Source organism: Engystomops pustulosus, chromosome 6, assembly GCF_040894005.1.
Source record: "Engystomops pustulosus chromosome 6, aEngPut4.maternal, whole genome shotgun sequence".
NCBI lineage: Eukaryota > Metazoa > Chordata > Amphibia > Anura > Leptodactylidae > Engystomops > Engystomops pustulosus.
The window spans coordinates 8,555,682-8,580,267 of record NC_092416.1 but is presented as its reverse complement, the minus strand read 5'-3'; the positions used below and the strand labels follow the sequence as shown (position 1 = coordinate 8,580,267).

The following is a 24,586-nucleotide window of genomic DNA, read 5'->3' as shown; positions in this document are numbered from 1 at the left end:
CGGGCACATCACATCAGCATTTATCTATCCATCTCCTATCTCTCCATTTCTCTCTCTGTATCTCAGTCTTGGTGCGGCTCTAGTATCGGGTTTGGGCTCTCGCTCTCTGGCTGCCTATTTCTCTTTGTACAGAGGAGCTCGGGGTCTTTCCTGTATCCGGTCTTGTTGCTGCTCTTCCCATATCTCCTCCATCTTTCTACCCCAACACCCCCCAATATCTTATAGAGATTTATTTTTACAAAAAGTTGACCTGTTCTTGTTTCCTCCCATAGATATAATGGCCTCTTACACCTTCGTCCCCCTGGAGATGAGAGAGGAGCTGTTGGCCGGGGTTAGTTATATAAAGACTCTGGCCAACAGATTCCAAAAACTGGACCTGGTGAAGGTCAAACTATTTGGAGACAAGGTCTTAGAAATACTTTCCAAAAAACACACCGGACACTGGTCCCCGGAGAAGCCAATGAGAGGCCGGGCCTACAGGTAACGCACTGCTCTGATATGTGGTAACATCCCAACATCCATCAGCATCTCCAAACATTCCTGCATCAGGGACTTTCTATCAGTTACCAAAATTAAATCAGTAATTTGCCTAAAAGTTTCCCGCACTTATTGAATAAATGGAATAATTCCCATGTCATCCTGCTCCATAGTCGGTTCTAAAGAATTTCCTACATCCCAGTTTTGTCTTCTGGCAATAATTTTAAATATTCCAACATTGATCCATCAGCTTCTCACATAAATGACTCCATTGTTCTATTGGGAGATGTTTTATATCCATGTCCAGGTGTAGAATATTTCTGTATTTCAGCATTTTGCCATTTATTTTCCTTATTACTTTGTATGTCCATAAATTTCCCACCATCACATCTTTAGATAACTCCATATAGATGTATCCGGATATCTAGAAAACCCATCCTGGATCCTCATCTCTAGACGACCTCATGCAGGTCCATCAGGATCTTCTCTCTAACGTGTAATATTTGCCTATTTCAGGTGTATCCGGGTGAACAGGAATGACCGGGAGGAGACCATCCTGGAGGCCTGTGCCCATAGTGGCCTCAGCTTCCAGGACCTGTCCCTCCCCAAGGAGATGACCCTGTGGATCGATCCCTACGAGGTCTCCTGCCGGTGAGTTGTCCCTCCTCCTGTAATACTCAGTAGGGCTGGTGGTGGATGTTTCCGGTACTAATGACCGTGTCTCACATTTCTTTCTATGGACAGATTGGGTGAGGATAATTATCCTTATACGGTAGCGAGCTTCCATCCAAAGAAGCCGCGTCTTCCGGATCCAGTAGAAGAGGAGAAGGTGCCATCTGGACCCGGTCCCGTCACTTCCTCCACCCCACCACCAGAAGATGGCGGCTCCACAGTCCCATCATCCCCGAGTCTGAGTGGGGGAGACAGCGGTATAGAGGATGGGACTACTACCCCCACCAGACCAGGGAGCCGCAATGTGGAGGACCCAGTCCCTATACCGGTGAGGAATGATTAACCTGACACTTGTAGCTGAGGGGTGATGATGCTCGGGGGAGTGCAGGGTGATGATGCTGTGGGGGTGCAGAGTGATGACACTCAAGGGTAATGACCGGGAGGTGGGGTGTGGGGTGATGACGATCTTGGGGGTGCAGGGTGATGACTGTCTCCTCAGGCCTCCCCGAGCTGTCTTCAGGACCGTGGTCCCCCCTGGATCCCCGGGTGGAGGGCCCCACAGTTTTATCAAAATTCCACAGAAAACCATCAGCAAGGATTCTGGGTACAGGCCCAGTGGGGGGCAGATCCTCTTGTCTGAAGATTGGGGGTCCAGGAGATTTATTTTAATTGTATTTATTTTTTTTTATTGAAAACAAGAAATTGTAAATATTTATATTGTAATAAAGATCTGGAGATAAATCGGCTGCTATGTCTTTAATGAAGGTGAGACCACACCCCCTGGGTCTGGGGAGACCACACCCCCTCATATACATACACAAGGGGGCGCTGTGGTCAGTGGGTCTAGGGACCCAGCTTTGCCCAATGCACGTGTGTACCTGGATTGGGGGAGTGGTAACGGATAACCTTCCCAAAGTTTTGGAGACTGATTTAGGATAATTAGTGTCTAGATATGTGCCCATGGGTGCCAAGGAGCACTTGGCACCCATTGGTGCCACGTATGAGTTGGAGACTGCCCGATATGAACGGTGATAGTTATAGGTCCAATGATAAGAGAACTGTCTACTGATTATCTGCATAATCCTAGTGTAACTTTTACCAGCCGTGCTAGATGTCTGCATGCATAGTCCTGATATAACTATAGCCAGCGGTGATGTATCAGCAGGCTCTGTGGACTGTAATGTGTTATCCAATGCTGTAGATAGTAAGCACCTACCTAGTGATAGCATGATCGTCACTTCATGTGCTGTAGGGATTTCATGTATAACTGATGTGGGAACTACAGATACCATAGCGTCAGACACGGCTGTTACACCGGTTTCATTTCTTCACAGAGGGGAGGAATACGTCCTTTCCAGACTTCCATAAGGGGTTCATTTAAGGCCATTAATATTCCATTGGGCGTCCTAACATTTTCCAGACCCGATTGCCTGCTCCAATATGTCGATTTATGATTGGCTACTGAAGACAAGGACCTCCATCTTTGTTAGCAGAACTGTTCACATTGCTGCATGAAGCAGGTTTGAAACTGAACATCGAAAAGGTCAAGTCATTGCAAACTGAGGTCAAACGGTATTTCATAGAGGGCTTTGCAGAAATAGCCAATGATCCAATTGGACCATGGGGAGAGGAACAGGAAGCTTTTTTAAAAGAGAAACTTGCAAACCAAACCAGGAGGATGAGACTGTGGAACATTCAGGTTCTTGCCTCTGAACCTCTGCAGTGTCAGCAGTACTGTTGCCGGTGGGAGAGTGGAGAATTTGGGGAGATTTTCCAAGCTTCCGACGTTCCGGGTTTGAAATTTGTGCAACATCTTGTGGGGGCGCATTTTACAGTTAAATCAACTGAACAGGGGAAGTCTGCAAAATGATTTTGTTGAAATCCAATTTCACACCTAAACTTCACCTCCGGGGGTCCCAGGTGTCGCATCAGATTTGCACATTGGTTGTTTGTCACCAAAGGAAATTTAAATTTATCAAAGCCAAGTCTGTGCTTCCTCAGTTGATGCAGTATGAGGGAGAAATGTCTGGACACATTTCAGGAGCCTTGTCCATCTCTTTAGGAGAGAGGACGAGAAAACAGAGGAGGCAGTTTATATAGACTGGTCCAGATATCATTCAGAAGGACCACACTACACAGGCTTTGGTACCCAGAAGGGGGATGTGCAGTTCAGTGCAGACTACCAGGACATTACAGGTTCAATCTCTGCCCTTTGTGCTGAGTAGAGATGGAATTGGATGAGGAAGAGAACAGGAGCCACTGGTTATTTATAGTGACAGCTCATAAGTTGTGAGATCTTACAGATCACTTGGAAGTGTGGAAGATGAGGTTATATAGACTTCCCAACAAAGTCCTGATGCACAGCGAGACAAATATATCTAAGTAACCATCCAAAAATGCCAACATCCATGTAGTAGTGAAGGTCTCAGCACATCAGAAAGGTGCACATCAGCCAACCGTAGGAACCACTGCCGCAGAGGAATTAGCAAAAGCAGCTAGAAGTGGAGAATTGCTGGAAAACATTGAGTCTTTGGAGGCATCTCCAGTCAAGAAAACCGACACATTGCCTTTTGCAGAGGATCCACCCATTGCTGCGCCTCAGGTTGATCCAAAACCTCCCTTTGTTTGTGATAACAGGGTTGTGTGTCATGACTCCAATGGGCGAGCTCAATTTGCAAATGATTTGGTAGAAGATCCCAAGTACAACCATAAAAGTTTGTCATTTGGTAAAAAAAAAAAAAAAAAGTTAAGTCCGTCCAAGATGCAGGTCAGTCAGGTCTCATCTGTGCTCAAGTAAATCCACGACCTACAGGACAGACGCCTCCACTCTTACGAATTGCACCTGCCTGCAAGATTACATAGGTCCTTTACCTACGAGTAAATATGGACTCCGGCACTTGGGTGGTTGACACATTTTCAAGATGGCTGTGGAGAGAGCATCATCTCTTACAGTGAAGATTTCGACTTCAGGCATTAAGGAATCATGTGTCTGTACTTGGGGAATTCCAAAAATGATCACTTCAGACAGAGGAAGTCACTTAATTTTCCCAATAAAGTAAAATCTAGGGATACAACAGTTCCATGTACCCTACAATCCATAATCTGCAGGGATGGTGGAAAGGATGAACAGAACCATAAAGACAAGAATTACCAAACTGTTGCTTGACAAAAGGAAATACCTGGGTAGATTCAGTCCCTTTTGTTCTGATGAGTATAAGGATCAGATTCCTCAATAACACAATTTACTCCTTTTGAACGAAGGACAGAAGAAAAATGCCATTGTTTCTCCAACTGAGCCATTGTCCACTCCTCATAAGGACGCTATAGTCAGGTCATAGATACTGCAGGAGAAGGCAAGTACAATTCTTCCACATGCAGAATCTAATATGCAACATATGATATCACATCACTCTCCAGGTTTGTGAAGGAAGCTTCAGTGATTAACACGTTGAGGATTAGATCTTGAAGATTTCTTGGAGGAACGTATCCAGGATTATTCTCTTGACATCTCAGGAGCCTTTGCATGGACCATGGTGCCAAATGTTGTATTGAAATGCACGATACACATATTGAACTTGTTGCAAAAGCAGAACCCAAAAAAAGATCCACACAAGGAACATTCAATAATAGGACTGGTACCTGGGAGTGTAAATTACAAGATGCATTATCCTGGGGTGTAACTATAAGGAAAGGAGAGCCACTGGGTCTGGAGAAGTCACAAATCACATGATATCTTCAGGAAAAGTAGGAAATCAGGTGTTAAACCCAAAATGCTGTTAACTATAGATCCGTCAATTCTTCCCATTACAGGAAGAGATCATGAAGATTGGGAATCAAATTTACCGGTTCCCTTAAAATTTAGTTAGTCCAGAGTTGACATTTCCATAAGCTTTACAGTCACAAATACCATTAACCCTCAAGTTAAGATTCCCTCGTATGATAAATATGGAGAAAACAGAGCCACTAGTTTTAGAAGGCAACACAAGGTTAGATCTTCCGTTAGATTCCACCTTCACATGGACAGAAGGAGAGAGATTTTTAGGAAGTTTTACAAATAGTCTAAAGAGATTCTTAAAGGACAATATGGGAATGTGAAATGGTTAAATAAGAAATTAGGGTTTAATCAACACCAACCATCCCCCAAAGCCTCAGGAATATATCTAATAACCAAGAGAAATTATAAACTGGGAATCTGAAGGTCACTATGGTCACCCATACACAGGGCTTGTGCTGGGGTTACATTTAGTCCATCTAATCCCTTTCAGGTTAATAATTTCCAGTCTAAACCTCTATTAAGAAATGGTAAATTTGTTACTATAATGTGGACATAAAATATTTATGATTGGAAAGTATCCACTGGATGTGCTCAGTGTAGGCAATATCTACCCAACATGGAGGAAGGGTTAGAGTTGGGTTAGAAAAAGCCTTTCAAACAAGGACCAAGAGAAGAATAATGAAATATCTTGGAGGATTGGGGACAATTGGGAGTGTAGTTACTGCAATGGATATTAACACAGCACTCAGACCTAAAGTCCATAGGTTATCTGGGAGAAAGGAGTCTGAACCAACTTCTAGAGACAATGATTGTCTACTCTGGTCGTATTGGGGTCATCTGTAAGACAGGACATTAGAATGGAGATCACTGAAGAGATGGAGGTAGCCAGAGCTTGTATGGAGACGTAGAAGATTCCACTCATCTATAAGGTTCCAGGTATTACTCTGCTTGGAATATTATAAAATATAATTATACTACCAAATAAGTGGCTGGGATGAAAACACGAGTCTAGACACTTCATGGATTCCAATAGCTGGAGGAGGACAAATGATTGTTCCTGTAACCGTGTGAGGGGGTTGTGGTCAGTAACGTGATAAATCAGAGTATAGAGTGCACCGAATCTGCATATGATGGTTCTCACCTGGAACAATTGGATCTTTCAGGTTTGTATTTTCCGTGTAAGATCACATGCTTGTCCGATCAAGATGCAGTAATTTTGCCAGGCACAGATTGAAGTGTCCACTCAATCCATGACGTGGTGGTCACAATAAGACTTCAGATGGATGAAAAGGAAAATGTGTTGACCGTCTTTCCTTCTTACATTCAGAAAGCTTAAGGACCGTATTGTATGGAAGGAAATATGGAAGCCATTTCTAGGGCTATGGGAAGGCCAAATATCTTTCCCATAAGCACCAATCAATTAAGATCCTTCCTAGACAAGAACCTCAAAGATTAATACATTTCCTTGGGATATTTGGACAGAAGTGATGATGTATAAAAGATCTTTTGAAAACTGAACAATTAAGGAGCAGAAGTTGTATTTAGAGATGAACAAGGTCAATTATCAGAAATGGAACATGAATGAAACGTGATGTCGGGAAGATCTCGTGGGGGAGTCTCTAGAAATCCGTAAACATCTGGTCAAAATCCTCCCCACAAACTGCTGTGCAGACACTTTGTCACATCCCATTGTTATTTTTATCATTCTGCTTTTGTGTTACAATTCAAATTTTCATAATGTGTAAATTCATAAAGGTCTATAGAAATTAACACCTTCATTACAGAAATATACAAAAGATGGTGGGTTTAATTATTAATCTAGAACTAGAAGAGTCATCCAGGAAGGAGTGTGATACCAATGGTGACTGGAAGGTTAGGATTGGAATTGTTCCAAGTCATAATCAGGGCGAATTGTTAAATATTAATTCATATAAACCAACTCCTGTACACCAATGTATTTTGGGACCATGTTTAGCAGCATCTGTGGTAAATCCATCAAATGGAGGCAGGTCTCACATTGGACTGCCCACCCACCCACGTGGTCTGATGGACTCGGCGGCCATCTTGCAAGCTGCCTGGGCCAGTTTACAGGCAGGGAACCATGCTGCATACAAGACCCTCATGGCTGCTACAGAACGGCGAGAGGGAGCACAGGCTACAGGATGGAGGGAGCACTCCCAACGGGATCGTGAGCACCAGCTGCAGATGCTCCAGCTAGTCCAGGGTTACCAGAGAACCATGTGCCAAAGCTGCGGACTGAGGACGTTCCCCTGCTGGATGAAGGTAATGACTTGGACACTTTGCTGGCTTAAGAAAAAAAAAAAAAAAAAAAACACACACTCGTCAACAGTACCATGTGCCTGCGGACCAGTAGGTTGGGAACCTTGCCCCTCGTCTCATAGGAAAGGCCCTGGAAATATATTAAATATATATCTATTAGTACAGCCACAAGTACAATAACCATCGACAGTACCTTGACACATCACTAGTTCCTTCAGCCTGGCTACAACTATGAGAATGCATGACACTGTTTTTAATTACTATGTTAGTTTGAGCATATAAATCTGCCATTAATTTTGGCATTATTAATAGCCACAAAAATAAAAGTTACGTTTTAAACACACAAATATGTGTCTGGATATGGGTAATCTAGTTTGCCAGTGGCAAATTTGTAAATAATATCATTGGGGAGGGGAGCACCAAACCCCCGGGTTATTCATCTATATTTTACTTCCTCCTGTATCAGGTCTCGCTGTTGTTCTCCTTTCCATATCTTAACCTTTCTAAATCCATCCCCTCCCCCAATATCTATAAAAATGAAAAAAAAATAAAATGTTGACATAAGACGGCCGCATATTCTTTCGTCCCCCTGGAGATGAGAGGAGCTGTTGGCCGGGGTTAGTTATATAAAAACTTTGGCCAACAGATTCCAAAAACTGGACCCGGTGAAGGTGGAAATAAGAGAACCTTACTAATACTTCTACTAATAATTCCTTTATACAGCGCCTACAGATTACACAGCGCTGCACAGAGCCGTCACATCTGTCCCTGTCCCCCTGGGGCTCACAATCAAATCAACCTACCAGTAGGTTTTGGAGTGTGGGAGGAAACCCACGCAAACACAGAGAACATATAAACTCAGATTTAGCCAAGATGAGATGTGTCTATATGATACATCTCATACCATCTAAGAAATTTTTAGCCCTTGCCTATATTTTTATAGCCCCTTTGCTTAGACCTGAATGTAAATATTTCATTCCCAAAACGAGTTTTCCGCCTACAAATTCAATTAAGCCAAATATACACCAAATACAACGTTGCCGTCTCAATCAGGAGGAGAGCACCAAACCACCGGGTTATTTTACTTCCTCCTGTATCCGATTTTGCGGCTTTTCTTTCCATTTAACCTAAATCCCCCCTCCCCCCCCCCCAGTATGTTAAGACTAATAAAATCTTTACTTTTTAAAACTTGAAATGTTCTGGTTTTCTCCAGTAGATAAGATGGCCACTTACAGCTTTAAACTCCCCCCCAGTGAAGGTCAAAATATTCAGAGACAAAATCTTAGAAATACTTTCCAAAAAAGTCCCCGGAGAAGCCAATGAGAGGCCGGGCCTACAGGTAACTGCTCTGGATTATACGGGGTAAAATAATTCATCAGAGTCTCCAAACATTCCCGGATAAGTCATTTCCTGATCATTTCTGTAGCGATACTTGGATCTAATTGGGAATTTATAAAAAAAATATAAATTCCACCAATAGTTTGCCCAAAGGTTTTCTTCACTTGTCTCAAAAATTACATTTCCTTTTACTCCATTGACAACCAATAGACACAACTACAAATCTTTTCATTAGTGACCTCTAATGTCACACTGCTCCTTTGCCTTCATCAGACTGTAAGCTCTTTTGATCAGGGCCCTCACTCCTGTCATCTCCATATGATTAGGTCTTACTTGCATTGTGTGATTTGGATACGCCCCCCGATATGTAAAGCGCTATGGACTATGATGGTGCCAAGTCACACAGTAGTTTACCCAAAAGTTTCTCACTTGGACATTCTTGAAATTCCCTCCTATTTTTGTCCCTCCTAGATAAAAAAACAAAAAAATTTTTGGTGGCAGCTTATTGGTTTGATAAGGGTTGCGATTTATTGTGTGGACACCTCAATCATTTCCCGAAATGAAATCGCAAATTTTCATATTCAAACAGGGTCCGTCTAGTGTTATACAAAATAGTGAGATGGAAGATGAAAAGTGAAAATGAGTGATTTAGTGTATATCAATATTGTCCAGATGAAATCTGCTAGCAGAGAAGTCCGTGCAGCACAGGGGTGCAGGGGGGCACAGCACAGGCGTCTGGGGGTGCTCGCTGATCGGGCCGGGCAAAAGGTCACACAAATACAAAAGAAAATCAGCAGCTCTCCTCCAGAAAAACCTTCTAAGAAACCATCCTCTTTATTCCACGCCGGTAACAACTGGTTCTGGAATAAAGAGGATGGATTCTATGAAGTTTTTCTGGAGGCGGCTGCTGGGTGGATGAAATCTGGATCAATCGATATCCATCTATAGGCAAGGGATAAAAATGAGATCTGTTTATTCTTTATGCATCCAATAAACACTTGTTTTTATAGCCCCTTTGTTTAGACCTGAAGGGAATATTCCCTTCCCGAAATGACTTGTCCACCTACAACTTCAATAAAGCCAAATATCCACCAGATACAACTGTTCCGTCTCATCAGGAGAAGCACCAAACCACCCGGTTATTTGTCTACATTTTACTTCCTCCTGCATCAGGCCTCGCTGCTGTTCTCCTTACCACATCGTAACCTTTATATATCCATCCCCTCCCCCTTTATCAGATTACCTTTTCTAGTTCTCCCATAGATATAATGGCGTCTTACACCCTCGCCCCACTGGAGATGAGAGGAGCTGATGGCCGGGGTAAGTTATATTAAGACTCTGGACAACAGATTCCATACACAGGACCCAGTGAAGGTGCAAATATTTGGGGACAAAATCTTGGAAATTCTTATGAAAAAAATACACCGGACACTGGTCCCTGGAGAAGCCAATGAGAGGCCGGGCCTACAGGTAATGCACTGCTCTGATATGTGGTAACATCATCCCAACATCCATCAGCGTCTCCAAACATTCCTGCATCAGGGACTTTGTTATTTCTATATCCATCCTTGGATTTAATTGGGAATTTATATAAAGGTCGTTCAATTAAGAATTTTTGGTAAAGTAGTTTGCTGGTTATATAGAGATTTATACCAACTGCGGGGGGAAATACGGGGAGTTTTGGAAGTGGCCAATGAGCAAGAGAAGGAAACTTTTGGGCAGAGTCTCCAAAAATGTGATAAATTTCCCATGGCTCCAGTGACGGCTCCATCACTACAGACGTCTTCATGAATGGTCTCCGGTCATATTGCTCCAGGGTCAGTCCTAGAGAATTTCCTACATGGGGTATTGGCATCTTCCAAAAAACCCAAATGCCTTTATATTGTGCGATTATAATTCTTTAATAAATCGGTTTTGTCCATCGGCAAAAATGAAAAGAAATCTCCAATATTGTTCCATAACTTCTCAGATACGACTATTCTAAAAAGAATATGAAAAACCTTCGTTTTCTATGTATTGGCCAAAATCGCAAAAGAAAAATTCTCCCCTCAGGACTATTATACGTGGTCTCATCCCTTGTCCCCCCCCTTCCTCAGACTGTAAGCTCTTGTGAGCAGGACCCGCACTCCTATTGTTCCCATAGGATTAGGTTTTACCTGAGGTTTGGGTTTGTACAAATGAGGAAAACACCAATTGTCTTTATACTCCAGTAACTTTATCCGGCGCATCGGCTCTGAACCCTGAGATTTGTAATTTCATTTACAGCCACAAACCGGGTCAGTCTAGTTTTATACTATATCACTCATTGTCACATTTGTTCCACCCCATGAGAGAACCTCACTAATACTTATACTAATAATTCCTTTATATAGCGCCTACAGATACCGCAGCGCTGCACAGAGTTTGTGAGCCTCATGGGGACAGGGACTGATTTGGCAATCACCTACCAGTATGTTTTTGAGTGTGGGAGAAAACCAGAGGACCCGGAGATAACCCCACCACATACACGGAGAGAACATACAAATTTAGCCAAGATGGGATGTGTGTATATGATAGATCTCATAAAATCTCAGAAATTTTTATCCCTTGCTTATATTTTTTATGCATAGAATTAGGCCCAGTAACCCATCCCTGCAATTTTCATCTGTGTGTCCTGATCTGCTGTCTTTAATGGTAACCCAAATTCTTCTTCCTAAAGTTTACAATCCTGTTTGATCTTTATATCTAGAACTTTGTTTTTCTTTGGAAGAGAAACTGTCCCTCATGTGTCCTGCATTTGGGGGCTAATGATTTTACAACCCAAGTATGGCTCTGCCCCTTCCCTTTACATTTAGTTTCCTCTAGGCTGCAGACCGTCCTATAGCGAGTGTCCTATAGCTCGAGTGTCACACAATACTTTGAGAATGGCAATTATAAAAGCGACAATTAGAAAGGGCAAGAGAAATGCAAACAAATCAATTTTCATATCTGTTATGTCTGTCTCTTCAATGGCTTTGTACTATTGCTACCTGTTTTTCTCCTCTCCTTTCGTCAGTCTATCCCATCAGTGTCCTCCGTTCACATCTGTTCTTCAATCCTTCCTTCACCATCGTTCTCTTCCCAAGTTCTCTATACTGTATCCAACCCCCATACTCCATCTGGTTCTGCTGTGACGCAGAGTTCACCTTCTCATAAATTGCTTAATCTTCTTTCCTTGTCTATTCTCTTCCTACTTGTAGCAGGTGATCTCTCCAAACCCTGGTCCTCCTTCAAGCTCAAAACTTTCCACCTCTCATAGGAACCCTACTAACCTCATCAATATCCAATGCATCCCCTCTACCATCTCCCCTTCCCGTCTTACAACTTCTTTCACATGTGCCCTCTGGAACGCCCGCTCTGTGTGCAATAAACTGGAGTCCATTCACGACCTGTTTCTTTCCAAGTCCTTTGACCTGCTGGCTATACCCGAAACATGGATCCAGCAGGATGACACTGCCTCCCCCGCTGCACTGGGCTATGATGGTTTGCACTTCTCACTCCTCCAGACCTGAGAATAGGCAGGGAGGAGGGGTAGGCATACTCTCTCCATGATGCACTTTCCAGGTCATTGCTCCTGTCCCCTCTTACCTTCCCATCTTTTGAGGTTCACACCCCGAGACTTTTCCACCCATTCTCTCTTCGTGTGACTGTAGTATACCGTCCTCCTGGTTCACCCCATCAGTTCCTTGATCACTTTGCTTCCTGGCTCCCTCACTTTCTATCCTGTGATATCCCAACACTCATCATGAGAGACTTTAACATCCTTATGAACACCCCCCCCCCCCCCCCCATCTCCTCTTCAGCCTCAGCTTTTATCACTTACTACCTCTCTGGAATTTGTACAACTGATTCCCCTACCCACCAAGAGGGAAACATCCTTGACTTGGACTTTGCCAGACTCTCTTCTGTCTCTGACTTTACTAACAATGACTTTCCACTTTCAGACCATAACCTTCTCTATCACTGTAAATAGTTCTTTCCTGTACAGAATAAGTCCATTTATCACACATACCGGAACCCACGTGCCATTAGTGTTCCCTACCTCGCAGAGACTGCAGCCATCTCGGTTCTCAAAAGTGCCCTAGATAAGATGGCACCACCGTCAGTTCGAGCCTTTCAACACAAATGTAGGGAACCTTGGCACACGGCACAAACCCGTTTCCTTCGTAAGTGCTACAGGAGTGCCGAACGTCTGGAGTAAATTGGGCACTTCTGCAGACTTTCTTCACTTAAAATTTATGCTCAAATCCTATAACTCTGCCCTTCACCTCGCTAAACAGGTCTATAATACTAATCTAATATCTTCTCTTCACAGATGCCTCCAGCTCATGCCAGTCTCCTTTTGAATACAGTTTAAAATAAAATTCTCTATTTGCAGTTTCAAGTTTTGCCTAATATACAGGAAATGGTAATATCAAATATTTTATTATATTTATACGTTTGCACATAAGTGAAATATTTTGATGCAAAATTTGCTGAAAAAAAGCTGGATATACATTTTTTCTGGTAAATTATCATTTGTCTACTTATAGGGGTGTCAATATTCACATTTAACTATCATATCATTATATTCAAATGTTCAATTTAACTGTGGACAATTCAGTACTAGGCTACAAGGACTTTACCTCTTATGCGGGGGGGCAGCATTTTAATTTCCGCCTCAGGCGGCAAAAAGGCTAGAATCGGCCGTGGATGAGGGGACACTGTCTCCATCTGGAGAAAACAAGGTTTAATCACCAGAGGCGACAGGCTTTTTTTACTATGAGAACTGTCAATCTGTGGAATAGCCGAGCTCAGGCACTGGTCACAGCAGGGACAGCAGAGAGCTTCAAGAAGGGTCTAGATGCCTTTTTACACCTACACAACATTGATGGTTATGTTATATAGAATTGTTACCCCCAAATCCCTTCATCCAATCCCTTCCCTGGTTGAACTTGATGGACAAGTGTCTTTTCAACCGTATAAACTATAAAACTGATTCTATGATAATATATAATGTATATGCAGAGATCTATATATTTCACGAAGATTATCACACAGGATTTCATGTGCAATACAAGAGTGGCCGGCTTCAACCCAAAACCTGGTCATTTTCACCTTCTCAGTAGAAGCAGTGAGCTCCAAGCCCGTCTACTACTCCAGCAGAAGAAGTAGTCATCATCTTCATACCAGACTTACCACTCCCATCATCCGTGGAGACACTGACCAGGGGACACGCAGCATCTGGAGACTACCCCCCCCCCCCCCCCCAGCACCAATATCATGGGATACGGCTTCAGTACAGCTTTGTACTACTACAACTCCCATTATCTACATAGTCTAATAATTACACCAACACTTGGGGTACAGGATGAAGGTTTAGGATTTTTTTTTTGGGAGTGGTGCTGTTCCCCTGTTCCTGGAGCAGTACACATCACCGTCTCATCCAGAATCTGCAGCAGACAGGACAATGCACCTGTGGCCTCCATACTACTGTAGGGTTTGATGTTCTGTTGTGGTAGGAGGAGTGAAAGACCATAAAGAGCATCACAGGAGACTAATGCCATAAATCTCCATCACAAGCTGTTAGAAGGGGAAACGATACATTACTAGGATTTTACTAGTCTTTGTTTTGTTATCACAGGGATAAAGCTCCGTCCTGTGGGTCATCCGCGCATCATTTATGGCAATTTTAGTTACATCAAAAGTTACTTTGGCATTTCTATAGTTATGGTTCATCCAGCAAGAGACTTGTTCTTCTGAACGGTTTTAGTAAGTCTTTCTGCCGTACTCCAAATTACATTTTACTGATGACAACATTAACTCAACTTGAAACCCACCAAGGATCACACAGTAAACAAAAACAATTTTCTGTAGCCGCTTTACAGCCGCCTGCACCAGACTACAAGTGCACAAGCTTCTGGATAGACTGCAGGAGAGAGGCCTTTACGATACAGATTCGGTCATTTTTGTGCACAGAGAGGGTGATTGGATCCTGCCTTTAGGCGATTACCTGGGGGAATTAACAAGAGATTCCTGACGACACGTACAACACTGTTTATATCCAAAAACTTACATATAACAACTGAACACAGGCAAAACAGTCTTAAGGGTTAAGGGCAAACACTTAGTTGCATTAACACCCAGATTATTCATTTTGATAGCCTTAAGGACTTGGTTTTGGATTACCCCCACAACTCCACCTCAAACCCAAAAACGAATAAAAGTGACACATCGGGCATTGTATGAAATAAGAAGTCCTGGAATATTGAAACGAGACGTCTGCAAAAGACACAAAGGTGCGTTATACAAAGACAATTGTTAGAAGATTTTACAACGTTGCCTTTTGGATTCTAATATTCTGGACACTCGGCTACAAAACCCTTTATCCTGTATTTAGCAGGACCGTCCAATTCTGGGAAAAGTTATTAATGTAAAACAGTTACAGAACGCGGCTCCTCATTTATCACACAAACCCCAGAACATTGTTTGGTTTTATGCATTGGCAGAAGTTATACGATGACGTCTCATTCTTTTCCTGACATCAGGGTTATTGAGGGGCGGCCGCAGACATTCATAGAGGAATTATTTCCACCTGACAAGGTAAATGTGACTATTGCTGACCTCATGGAGAGCGCTGGTGACAATAGTGACAGAGAACGCATTTACCAAGTGCGTCCATCATAGAAATCCAAGTATATTAATATTTTTTCAGGGTAAAAAGAGTCGAACATAAAACTGCAAATTCTAACATTAGTGCGACAAATGTACCCGGGAAAACACGTTTCTACTTAGACAAGATGTCAGAGATTAAGACGTAAGTGGCCTCGAAAAACACTGGTGGTAAAGGAAAATCTATACTGCGCCAGGCGAGTGATGACTTAGACTCAGCCATAGGGGAAACACCTCTAAAGGAAAGGCAGAAAAACCAAACTAAAAGAAGTGGCGTGAAGCCATCAGGAAGCTAAGACACTGGGCATAAGGAAACAATCCGTATATACTTAAATTTATATCTCTGCACATTACATCCTCCCTGCACCCCCATGCATTACATCCATGTCGCCCCAAAAAAAAGGGAGGGAAGGGGAAATAGTGCAGAATCAAAGGGGGCGTGGCATCTGTCACTTTACAGGGAGTGGGCGGTTTGACGAAAGGTATGTATTCATCACTACTTGTATCATGTGGACACGGTCCAGTCACTTCCTCCACGTCCCCACCACAAGATGGCGGCTCCGCAGTCCCATCATCACCCAAGTCTAAATGGGGAAGACAGCGATATAGAGGATTGGACTACTACCCCCACCAGACCATGAAGCTGCAATGTGGAGGAAGTATGGGAGAACGCATACTGATAAGAAATTATTTACCTTCACTACTCTACAGTGAGATGCTTGGGGGTGCGCAGGGTGATGGTGCTCTTAATGTCCTAGGATCAAATTCCCATTCAAGCCTTGTAAAAAGACCAAGATGGGAAGTTTATGGATATCCTTAGATCTAACCGGAGTTCTGATATGTAGGAAAACCCATCATTGATCATCTCTAGACGACCTCATGCAGGTCCATCAGGATCTTCTATCTAACGTGTAATATTTGTCTATTTCAGGTGTATCCGGGTGAACAGGAATGACCGGGAGGAGACCATCCTGGAGGCCTGTGCCCATAGTGGCCTCAGCTACCAGGACCTGTCCCTCCCCAAGGAAATGACCCTATGGATCGATCCCTACGAGGTCTCCTGCCGGTGAGTTGTCCCTCCTCCTGTAATACTCAGTAGGGCTGGTGGTGGATGTTTCCGGTACTAATGACCGTGTCTCACATTTCTTTCTATGGACAGATTGGGTGAGGATAATTATCCTTATACGGTAGCGAGCTTCCATCCAAAGAAGCCACGTCTTCCGGATCCAGTAGAAGAGGAGAAGGTGTCATCTGGATCTAGTCCCATCACCAAGTCTGAGTGGAGAAGAAACAGACAGGTGTAGATGGCAACAGTGATGGGACTACTACCCCCACAAGATCATGAAGCCGGAGTGGAGGGGAAATATGGGAGAACCCTGTACTAATACAGGTGAGGAATGTTTTACCCTCCCTCTGCTACACAGGGACCCTCTGGGGTGCTCTTAATGTCCTATGATTAAATGTAAATTTTGATTTTTCCTCTTAAAGATCACATCCCCCTCTGGACCCCCAGGTGGAGGATCCCACTATTCTATGACAATTTTCCTGATCACCCCCAGCAAGGCTTCTGCGCTACTCTAGGGTGCAGATCTAGGGCTGATTATTAGTTTGTTTTCTTTTTTTAACTAATTGTAAATATTTATATTGTAATAAAGATCCAAAGATTAATGTACTGCAGCGTCTTACACATGAGCCCAGCCCCTTGTATACATAACAGGGTGCTGAGGGCAAGGGGTCAAATGTCACCAAATTGGGCAATAACCATAACTACTCAGATCAAGTCACTTACCATTTGTGCAATGAGAAATTGTTAGAAGTCTGAAGGACCTTCCGCCAGGAGCATATGTCCATCGTTCACAGAATGAATTTTGTTAGCGTGTGTACGGTGATATGAAGAGCTTAAAGAATTACATAATCCGCTTTACATAATTGTGAGGAAGTTTGGGGTTCATTGACTAGGGACAGGCTGCAGCTATATGGAAAGAGGTGGGGGGGGGGGGGGTCAGATTTAGCCCGGTAGGTTTTGTATTTCACATGAAAGTGTGACCAGATTTAACCCAGGAATCAATAATTTTCAAGATCTCTTCTAGATTCTTACTACAAGTACCCAGCTCCAGGCTGGTCAACTGCTCCACCAGAAGTAGTCAGCATCTTCATACCAGACTACCACTTCCATCATCTGATAAGACCCTGACCAGGTGGTATGTGCCAGCTGGGGGTCTACATCCCCCACCACCAGTATCATGGGATACGGTTTCAATACAGCCTTGTAATACTACAACTTCCATTCTATAGTCTAAAGCACGGCACCAAAACACCAGGGGCACAGGAGGAGGCTTAGAATTTATTTAGGTTTGGAAGGTAAAAAGAAGGAAGAACATAGTCTGACATTTCTGAAGCCTCCAACAGCTACAGACGCGGCCTCTTCCAGCACTAGGATTAGGTTTGTTTGATGCCTAAACTGACCTACATGGGTAATCCCGAGTCTGACCTCAGCCCTAGTTGTAATAATTGCTCCTTAATTCAGTATATTTCACCTCTACAGGAGCCTTTCCCTGGCACAGACACATTAGTGGCCCCAGCACATGCCGCCTTGTCAGGGTCCTCGTACAATATCACCAAAACAAATCTGAATCACAGGAAAGTTATGGAGCATCACGAGTTGGATACAATGCCCTCACCTGGGGGTCTCCAAGCAAAAGGGAAAAATAACTTGTCCAAAAAGACCAAGGCCTCAACCAAAAATAAAGCTTAAAATATTCCCCAGAGAGGAGGAACCTCACCCCTCCAGACACTATTGGATAAAGACTCGGGTAAATTTGCTGTAGGTTTCAAAAAAAGGTGCTGTTCCCCTGTTTCTGCAGCAGTACACATCACCACCTGGACCAGAAACTGCACCTGACTGAACGATGCATCTGTGGCCTCCATACTAGTGTAGGGTGATGTTCTGTTGTGCTAGTAGTGAAAGTGAGCCCTGAGCTTCCCACAACCCCTCTCCCTACCTACTTGCCAGGCCCTGCGCTAAATCACAGGCGGCAACTGGGCGACAGTCCCTACACTGGTAAGTGCACAGCAAAAGAAATGAATACAGACAGACAAGACAAACAGCTAAAGGAGAGGTCATACTAACTGGGTCAGAACCAAGATGGCCATAAAGTACAATTACTGCCAGTCACCGACACAGGGACTCAATATAGATACCCAGCTATATACTGCTGCACTAGGACAGGGGTGAGGAGTGCAGAACATCAGTGATGGTCCCTGCCATCTCCAACCTAAAGCACCAAAAACTTAATCCAAAAGACTGAACTTGTCAAAAAAGGAAAAAAAAAAAAAATATCCAAAGCTCCAGCTCCAAATAGTAGGTAAAGATCAAAAAGATAAAAATACAGACTGGAGCAGAGTTTAGAACTGACACAACCCTGATCTTTCCATCCATCTGTGGAAACGCCATAACCCTGAGGCAGAAGACGACATCCCTCCACCCCCCCACCCCCCCCTGCAACTTGCGGTTCTGCTGGACATCTCCTTTGCTCTTCCTGCATCTCATAAGCATTTCTAGAAACCAACAATTTCCTACAAAATTTCATTTTAAAAATTCCAATTTATATTAGTTTCCAAATTGTCTAAATTGGCCTAATCAGTAGTTTGCCCCAGAGTTCAACATTTGACAACTTGCCCCATATTTTCCCTTGCAACTGGAATCAAATTCCTATATGTGACCAGCAGCAGCTCCAAAAAAAATTAGCAAAATTTCCCATTGCTCCATTAACCAGTAAACTACTAGAAACTATTTCCCAAGTGATCTTTGTATTGGCATCTGCAAACATTTGTATTTTATTTTATATGGTTCCATTATTCAGAAACAATTAAAAAAAATTCCAGCATGGATTTATCAGCATCTCAGATGACTACATTGTTCTATAAGGATCTGAAAACCTTCACCATTGGTTCTATTGGGCCTATAGAAACCAAAATATTTCAGGTGCATGATAAGCAAATTGAAAAATCCCATCAGAACACATTACGGACATCACATCCAAACCAGAACTCGCCCTCTGCCAGGGTTTATCCAAACACTTCAGATTTGTACATCACGGAGATGTATCTGGCTTATGAGTTCTGCCCATTGAGCGAGTGCCCCGTCCACAGAGAGGCGGAGATTGGACCAGAAGCCTCCGTATGCGAGATGCTTTCAGGAACCCATGTACTGGTTGGTATGAATTATAGAAGAGACTTGTATTGATATCTTGTGTGTACGGTAATACTAATAACCAGTACACGTCACTATTTCTTTATAGCGAGGATGTATATGGCTTTGTATTAGTTATTTATGCTACAGGAGGCGATAGCCCCATTCCCATAATCCCTAGCTCTTACCCTCCATATACTTTGCAATTAGTCTTTGCTTTTAGGCTACGACTAAGGACACATGGCGCCCGAAACGCGTCAGTTTATGGATAATATAAAGTATTTAACATTTGTTTGTTTTGCATAGAGAATTTTATATATCTCTCTGACCATTGTTGCTGGAGTTTCAGAGGAATCTCTGATGGGAATAGTTCAGGGGTTATGTAATTTGTTTCCATTAAAATCTTCATGCATAGTATGTGGAGACCGGAGGGAGAAGCTGGAATTACAACCAAGTGTATATGATGCCCACAGGGCAAGATATCAGCCAAGAAGAGTCTGAGGTTTACACCTAATGACAAGGCAATTATCCTCAGCCCGGCCTCCTGGTGTCACCACAAGCAGGGGGTGCTAAGGGGATATTACCATTTTTTTTTTTAAGATTAAAGTCAATCTCCATAGCTTCTTATTCTTTGGGGGTCCCAGGTGGACAGTGTCATCAGGCCTTTCCGCTTCCCGGGCACCAGAATAAAAACGTCAGATAATTTATTAAGCTCAGTTTTCTATATTTTTGATTTTAACTGATATTTTTTGAACTGTATGTTTGTTTATTGTGTGACCCTTTTTGTACAATAACCCTTAAACGGACATTTAATATCAAAAAGACAGTGCATACAATTAAAAAAGCTTCTTGTGTTCCAATGATTCCATAACTTGGAGATTTTACCTACATTGATTAATCTATTATTGGTGCATAAATGTATCTTAGGAGTCTTGTCAGCCGATATATGACTAGTGGTGGCAGCTGCATCACTCAGGTTATTAGAGGGTGGAAAGCTGTCAGAGCACGGTCCAGAGAGACCCAACAGGCTCCTTCTTGAACCTACATCCAGTCATTGAGCAGCAAGGTTCATGACAATCCCTATGAAGTCTCCTGCAGGCGAGTAGCCACTCCAATACTCCAGGTCGGTAGGGGATGTTTTCACTACCAATGACCGTGTCTCATATCTTTCTATGGACAGATTGGAAGAAGACAACTATCCATACACGGTAGTGAGCTTCGACCCAAAGAAGCCTCATCATCCAGACCCTATACAAGAGCAGCAAGTGTCATGTTCCAGTCCCATCACCAAGTCCGAGTGGGGAAGAAACAGACAGCAGTAGAGATACTAACAGTGATGGGACCACTACCCCCACAAGACCATGGAGCCAGAGTGTGGAGGAAATATGGGAAAACCCTGTAGCAACACAGATGTATCAGGATCAACAGGAATGACCGGGAGGAGACCATCCTGGAGGCCTGTGTCCATAGTGGCCTAAGCTACCAGGACCTGTCCCTCCCCAAGGAGATGACCCTGTGGATCGATCCCCATGATATCTGCCAGTAAGGAATCCCTCTTCCTATAATACTCCATATGGTTACTGGTGGATGGTTTGCAGGACTAATGGCCGTGTCTCAAATCTTTCTATGGACAGATTGGGAGAAGACAACTATCCATACACGGTGGCGAGCTTCGACCCAAGGAAACCTCATTATCCAGATCCCATAGAAGAGCAGCAAGTGTCATCTGGTTCCAGTCCCATCACTTGCTCCACACTGCCGACGATCCTGCCGTCTGCGCATGCGCAGACGGCAGGATCGTCAGACGAGGGCGCACAGCTACGAGCCGAAGATTGTAAGTAGGAGGAGAAAAGAGGCTACCGGGGCGTGGAGTAGCCGCCTCGTGTAACCTCAGATGCAGCTACTCCACGCCCCAGTAGCCGCAAAAGTTTCCAAAAAAGTGCGGGGACGTGAGGATTAGTCCACACACACACACTCTTTTTCCATGTTATTTGTGGTCAGAAAATGAAGATCTTCATGTCTAAAGTTAAATTGTGGTTAAATACAATGGAAAGTGGTAAATTATATAAGAGCTCATTAATGGACAATGATCAAGTCCATATACATGAGGAATGGGTGAAGAATCTGAGGGATAATAAATAAAATAAATAATGTTCTATTTGTTATAACAAAATGAATGATAGGGTTCACTGATCGTTAGAAGTCAGGAATAGTCACAGATTTTGGTGCAGATTTAGGGCAGAAGAAGTCGTCTTCTATCATGTAGTGAATATTGTTGGTGTACTTTGAGGGATTGAACAGATGCATCTCACCCTCACAAGGAGGAAAATGTTAAATATTAAGGATTTATAATATTCTAATTAGGGTGTGACTGTGCTTGATCAACTCTTGAGTACAATGTGGGCAATGAGATACAAATGTGATAGAATAAGAATTAATCAGGATCGTGTATGGGCAGCACTGGAGTTTTATGAATATCCTTTACACATACATCAAACATAATGGAAGGAAACAACCCCCTACCACATCCACATCATTACACAGCCATATGGGGAGAATTATCCTTTCCTTTATAGCTGTTAATACAACTTTATACGGTAATGTTACTAATATATATATGTGAACAAGCCTAATGGATGAATTTGGTTTACAATACAAGTCTATGCAAGTTCAGGGTTTAAAAGTGATTGTCTGAAAGGGGGGGCGGGGGGGGGGGGGGGGAGATTTTGCTTTACACACACCAACCTCACACTCACAGGCCGACACACAGATTGAGGAGACTTCGGCTTCATTCACACACAGTATGCCTGCCGTGCGGACATACCGCCATGTGCTGGAGAGGAGGAGGTGACCCCTCCTCCCTCCATAGGAAATAGCTGCACACGGCCGCACTCAGGAAAAGAGCATGTTCTATCCTTTCCTGGTGTGCGGTGAGTACCGCGCAGGGTGGCCATTGCCGTCTGTAGGGACGCCTCGCCGACGGCTGTGGAAATGAGCCCTTAAGGACACGAGATGTGGATGAATGCATGGAAGAAGAATCAACAGAAGATGATGAATCCTTCACCAGAACATCATTTCAAGGACTGACTGACACAGGACTAATGATCTGCGTAAGTTTCCTGTATTCTGCAACCTGGACGACAGCAATAAACATAAAACTATTTATAATAATTACCCCGAGTCCTTCTGATGTCACCCAAGGAATGTTTGGAAGAAATGAATGAATATGGGATCATAAAATATTTAATAGTTTTATACCCATTAGTCCCAGTACATTTATAGAATTTATAATTCTGGTGTCTAAGAAATGTATGTGACACTTACGCTGCTTCTAGACAATGAGATTTTATCTGGTGTTCCTTTATTATTCTATGGACACATTGGGGTGAGGACAACTATCCATACACAGTGAGGAGCTTCTACCCAAGGAAGCCTCATCATCCAGTACCTATAGAAGAGCAGAAGTGTCATCTGGTTCCAGTCCCATCATCTCCGAGTCTGAGTGGGGAAGACCGCGGTATAGATGATGGGACTACTACCCCCACAAGATCATGGAGCCGCAGTGTGGAGAAAATCCGGGAGAACCCAGTACCAATACACATGAGGAATGATTTACCTTCCCTCTGCACTGACACTCGGGGGTGCAGGGTGATGGCGCTCTTAATGTCCCATGATCAAAATTTACATATGTAATTGCACCTGATGAAGGTTCCCGTTCGGAGCCGAAACGCGTTGTGTTGTACCCATCTGTCGTTTTGCATGATGGTCAAGTGTCTTCAGCCGTATAAACTATAAAACTGATATGATCATATATAATGTATATGCAGAGATCTATACATTCAAGAGCATCACATGGGATTTCATGTGCAATACAAGAGTGGCCGGCTTCAACCCAAGAAAGGAACATTTTCAACTTCTCAGTAGAAGCAGCGAGCTCCAAGCCCGTCTACTACTCCAGCAGAAGAAGTAGTCATCATCTTCATACCAGACTTACCACTCCCATCTGTGGAGACACTGACCAGGGGATAGGTGGCATCTAAACACTAGACCACCCCCCAGCACCAGTATCATGGGATACGGCTTCAGTACAGCTTTGTACTACTTCTACTACAACTCCCATTATGTACATAAAGCAAGACACTAACACTTGGGGCACAGGATGAGGGCTTAGCATTTTTTCGAGTGGAAGGTACAAAATGAGGAAGAGAGGATAGTCTGGCTGTTGGATGAGGCTTCAAAAAATCCCAGAGACGCGGCCTCTTCCAGCACTAGGATTAAGATTATGGATTTACATCAGTTAGAGCAACAAACTAATATGAACTGCGCCCTAAGAGTGATAATTGCACCTAAATTCAGTACATTAATCCTCTACAGGAGCCTTTCCCCGGTAGACACAGTGGCCTCGGCACGTGCCGCCTTGTCAGGGTCCTTATACAATATCCCCAAAATCAAAGATTTAACATCAGAAATTGTTGAGGGTCTCCAAGAAAAAAAAAAAAGAAAAAGTTGATAAAATGACTGGGGCCCAAACCTAAAATAAAGCTCAATTTCCCCTAAAGGGGGAAGGAACAAAAGACAACCTGCTTTCTGTCAAAAACTCAGGTAAATTAGCTGTAGGTTAATGTGCACCAGACAGAACGATGCATCTGTGGCCTCCATACTGGTGTAGGATTTGATGTTCTGTTCTGTTGTGCTAGGAGTGAAAGAGTGACCCCCTGAGCTTCCCACAACCCCTGTCCCTACCTACTTGCCAGGCCCTGCGCTAAATCACAGGTGGCAACTGGGCGGCAGTCCCTACACTGGTAAGTGCACAGCAAAAGAGATGAATACAGACAAGACAAAGACAAACTGCTAAAGGCAAAGTCATACTAACTGGGTCAGAACCAAGATGGCCATGAAATACAAAACCTTCCAGACACTGACACAGGAACTTAATGTAAATACTGAGCTATATACTTCTGCAGTAGGAGAGGGGTGAAGTGTGCAGATCACCAGTGATTGTCCCTGCCATCTCCATAAAGTTCTCTCAGTCTTTGATTAAGTTTTTGGTAGAACTTCTTGCTAAAGCAAAAATAAATATCCAAAACTCCAGCTCTGCATAGTAGGTAAAAGATCAAAATTAAAAATATATAAACCCTACGATAGAAGTGGAAGAGAGTTGAGAACTGACCCAACCCTGAGGG

At 43.3% G+C, this 24,586-nt stretch overlaps 1 protein-coding gene and 1 pseudogene across 1 annotated transcript; both read left to right on the top strand.

Moving 5' to 3' along the window:
* The first annotated feature begins 307 nt into the window (after positions 1 to 307).
* On the top strand, positions 308 to 1,492 carry LOC140065268 (protein BTG4-like). The gene is made up of 3 exons (XM_072112866.1): positions 308 to 480; positions 994 to 1,128; positions 1,222 to 1,492. The coding sequence occupies exons 1-3, from the start codon at positions 308 to 310 to the stop codon at positions 1,490 to 1,492; spliced, it is 579 nt and encodes a 192-aa protein (XP_071968967.1).
* Positions 1,493 to 9,592: 8,100 nt separating this feature from the next.
* LOC140065267 (protein BTG4-like) lies at positions 9,593 to 16,515 on the top strand (annotated as a pseudogene).
* The last annotated feature ends 8,071 nt before the right edge of the window (positions 16,516 to 24,586 follow it).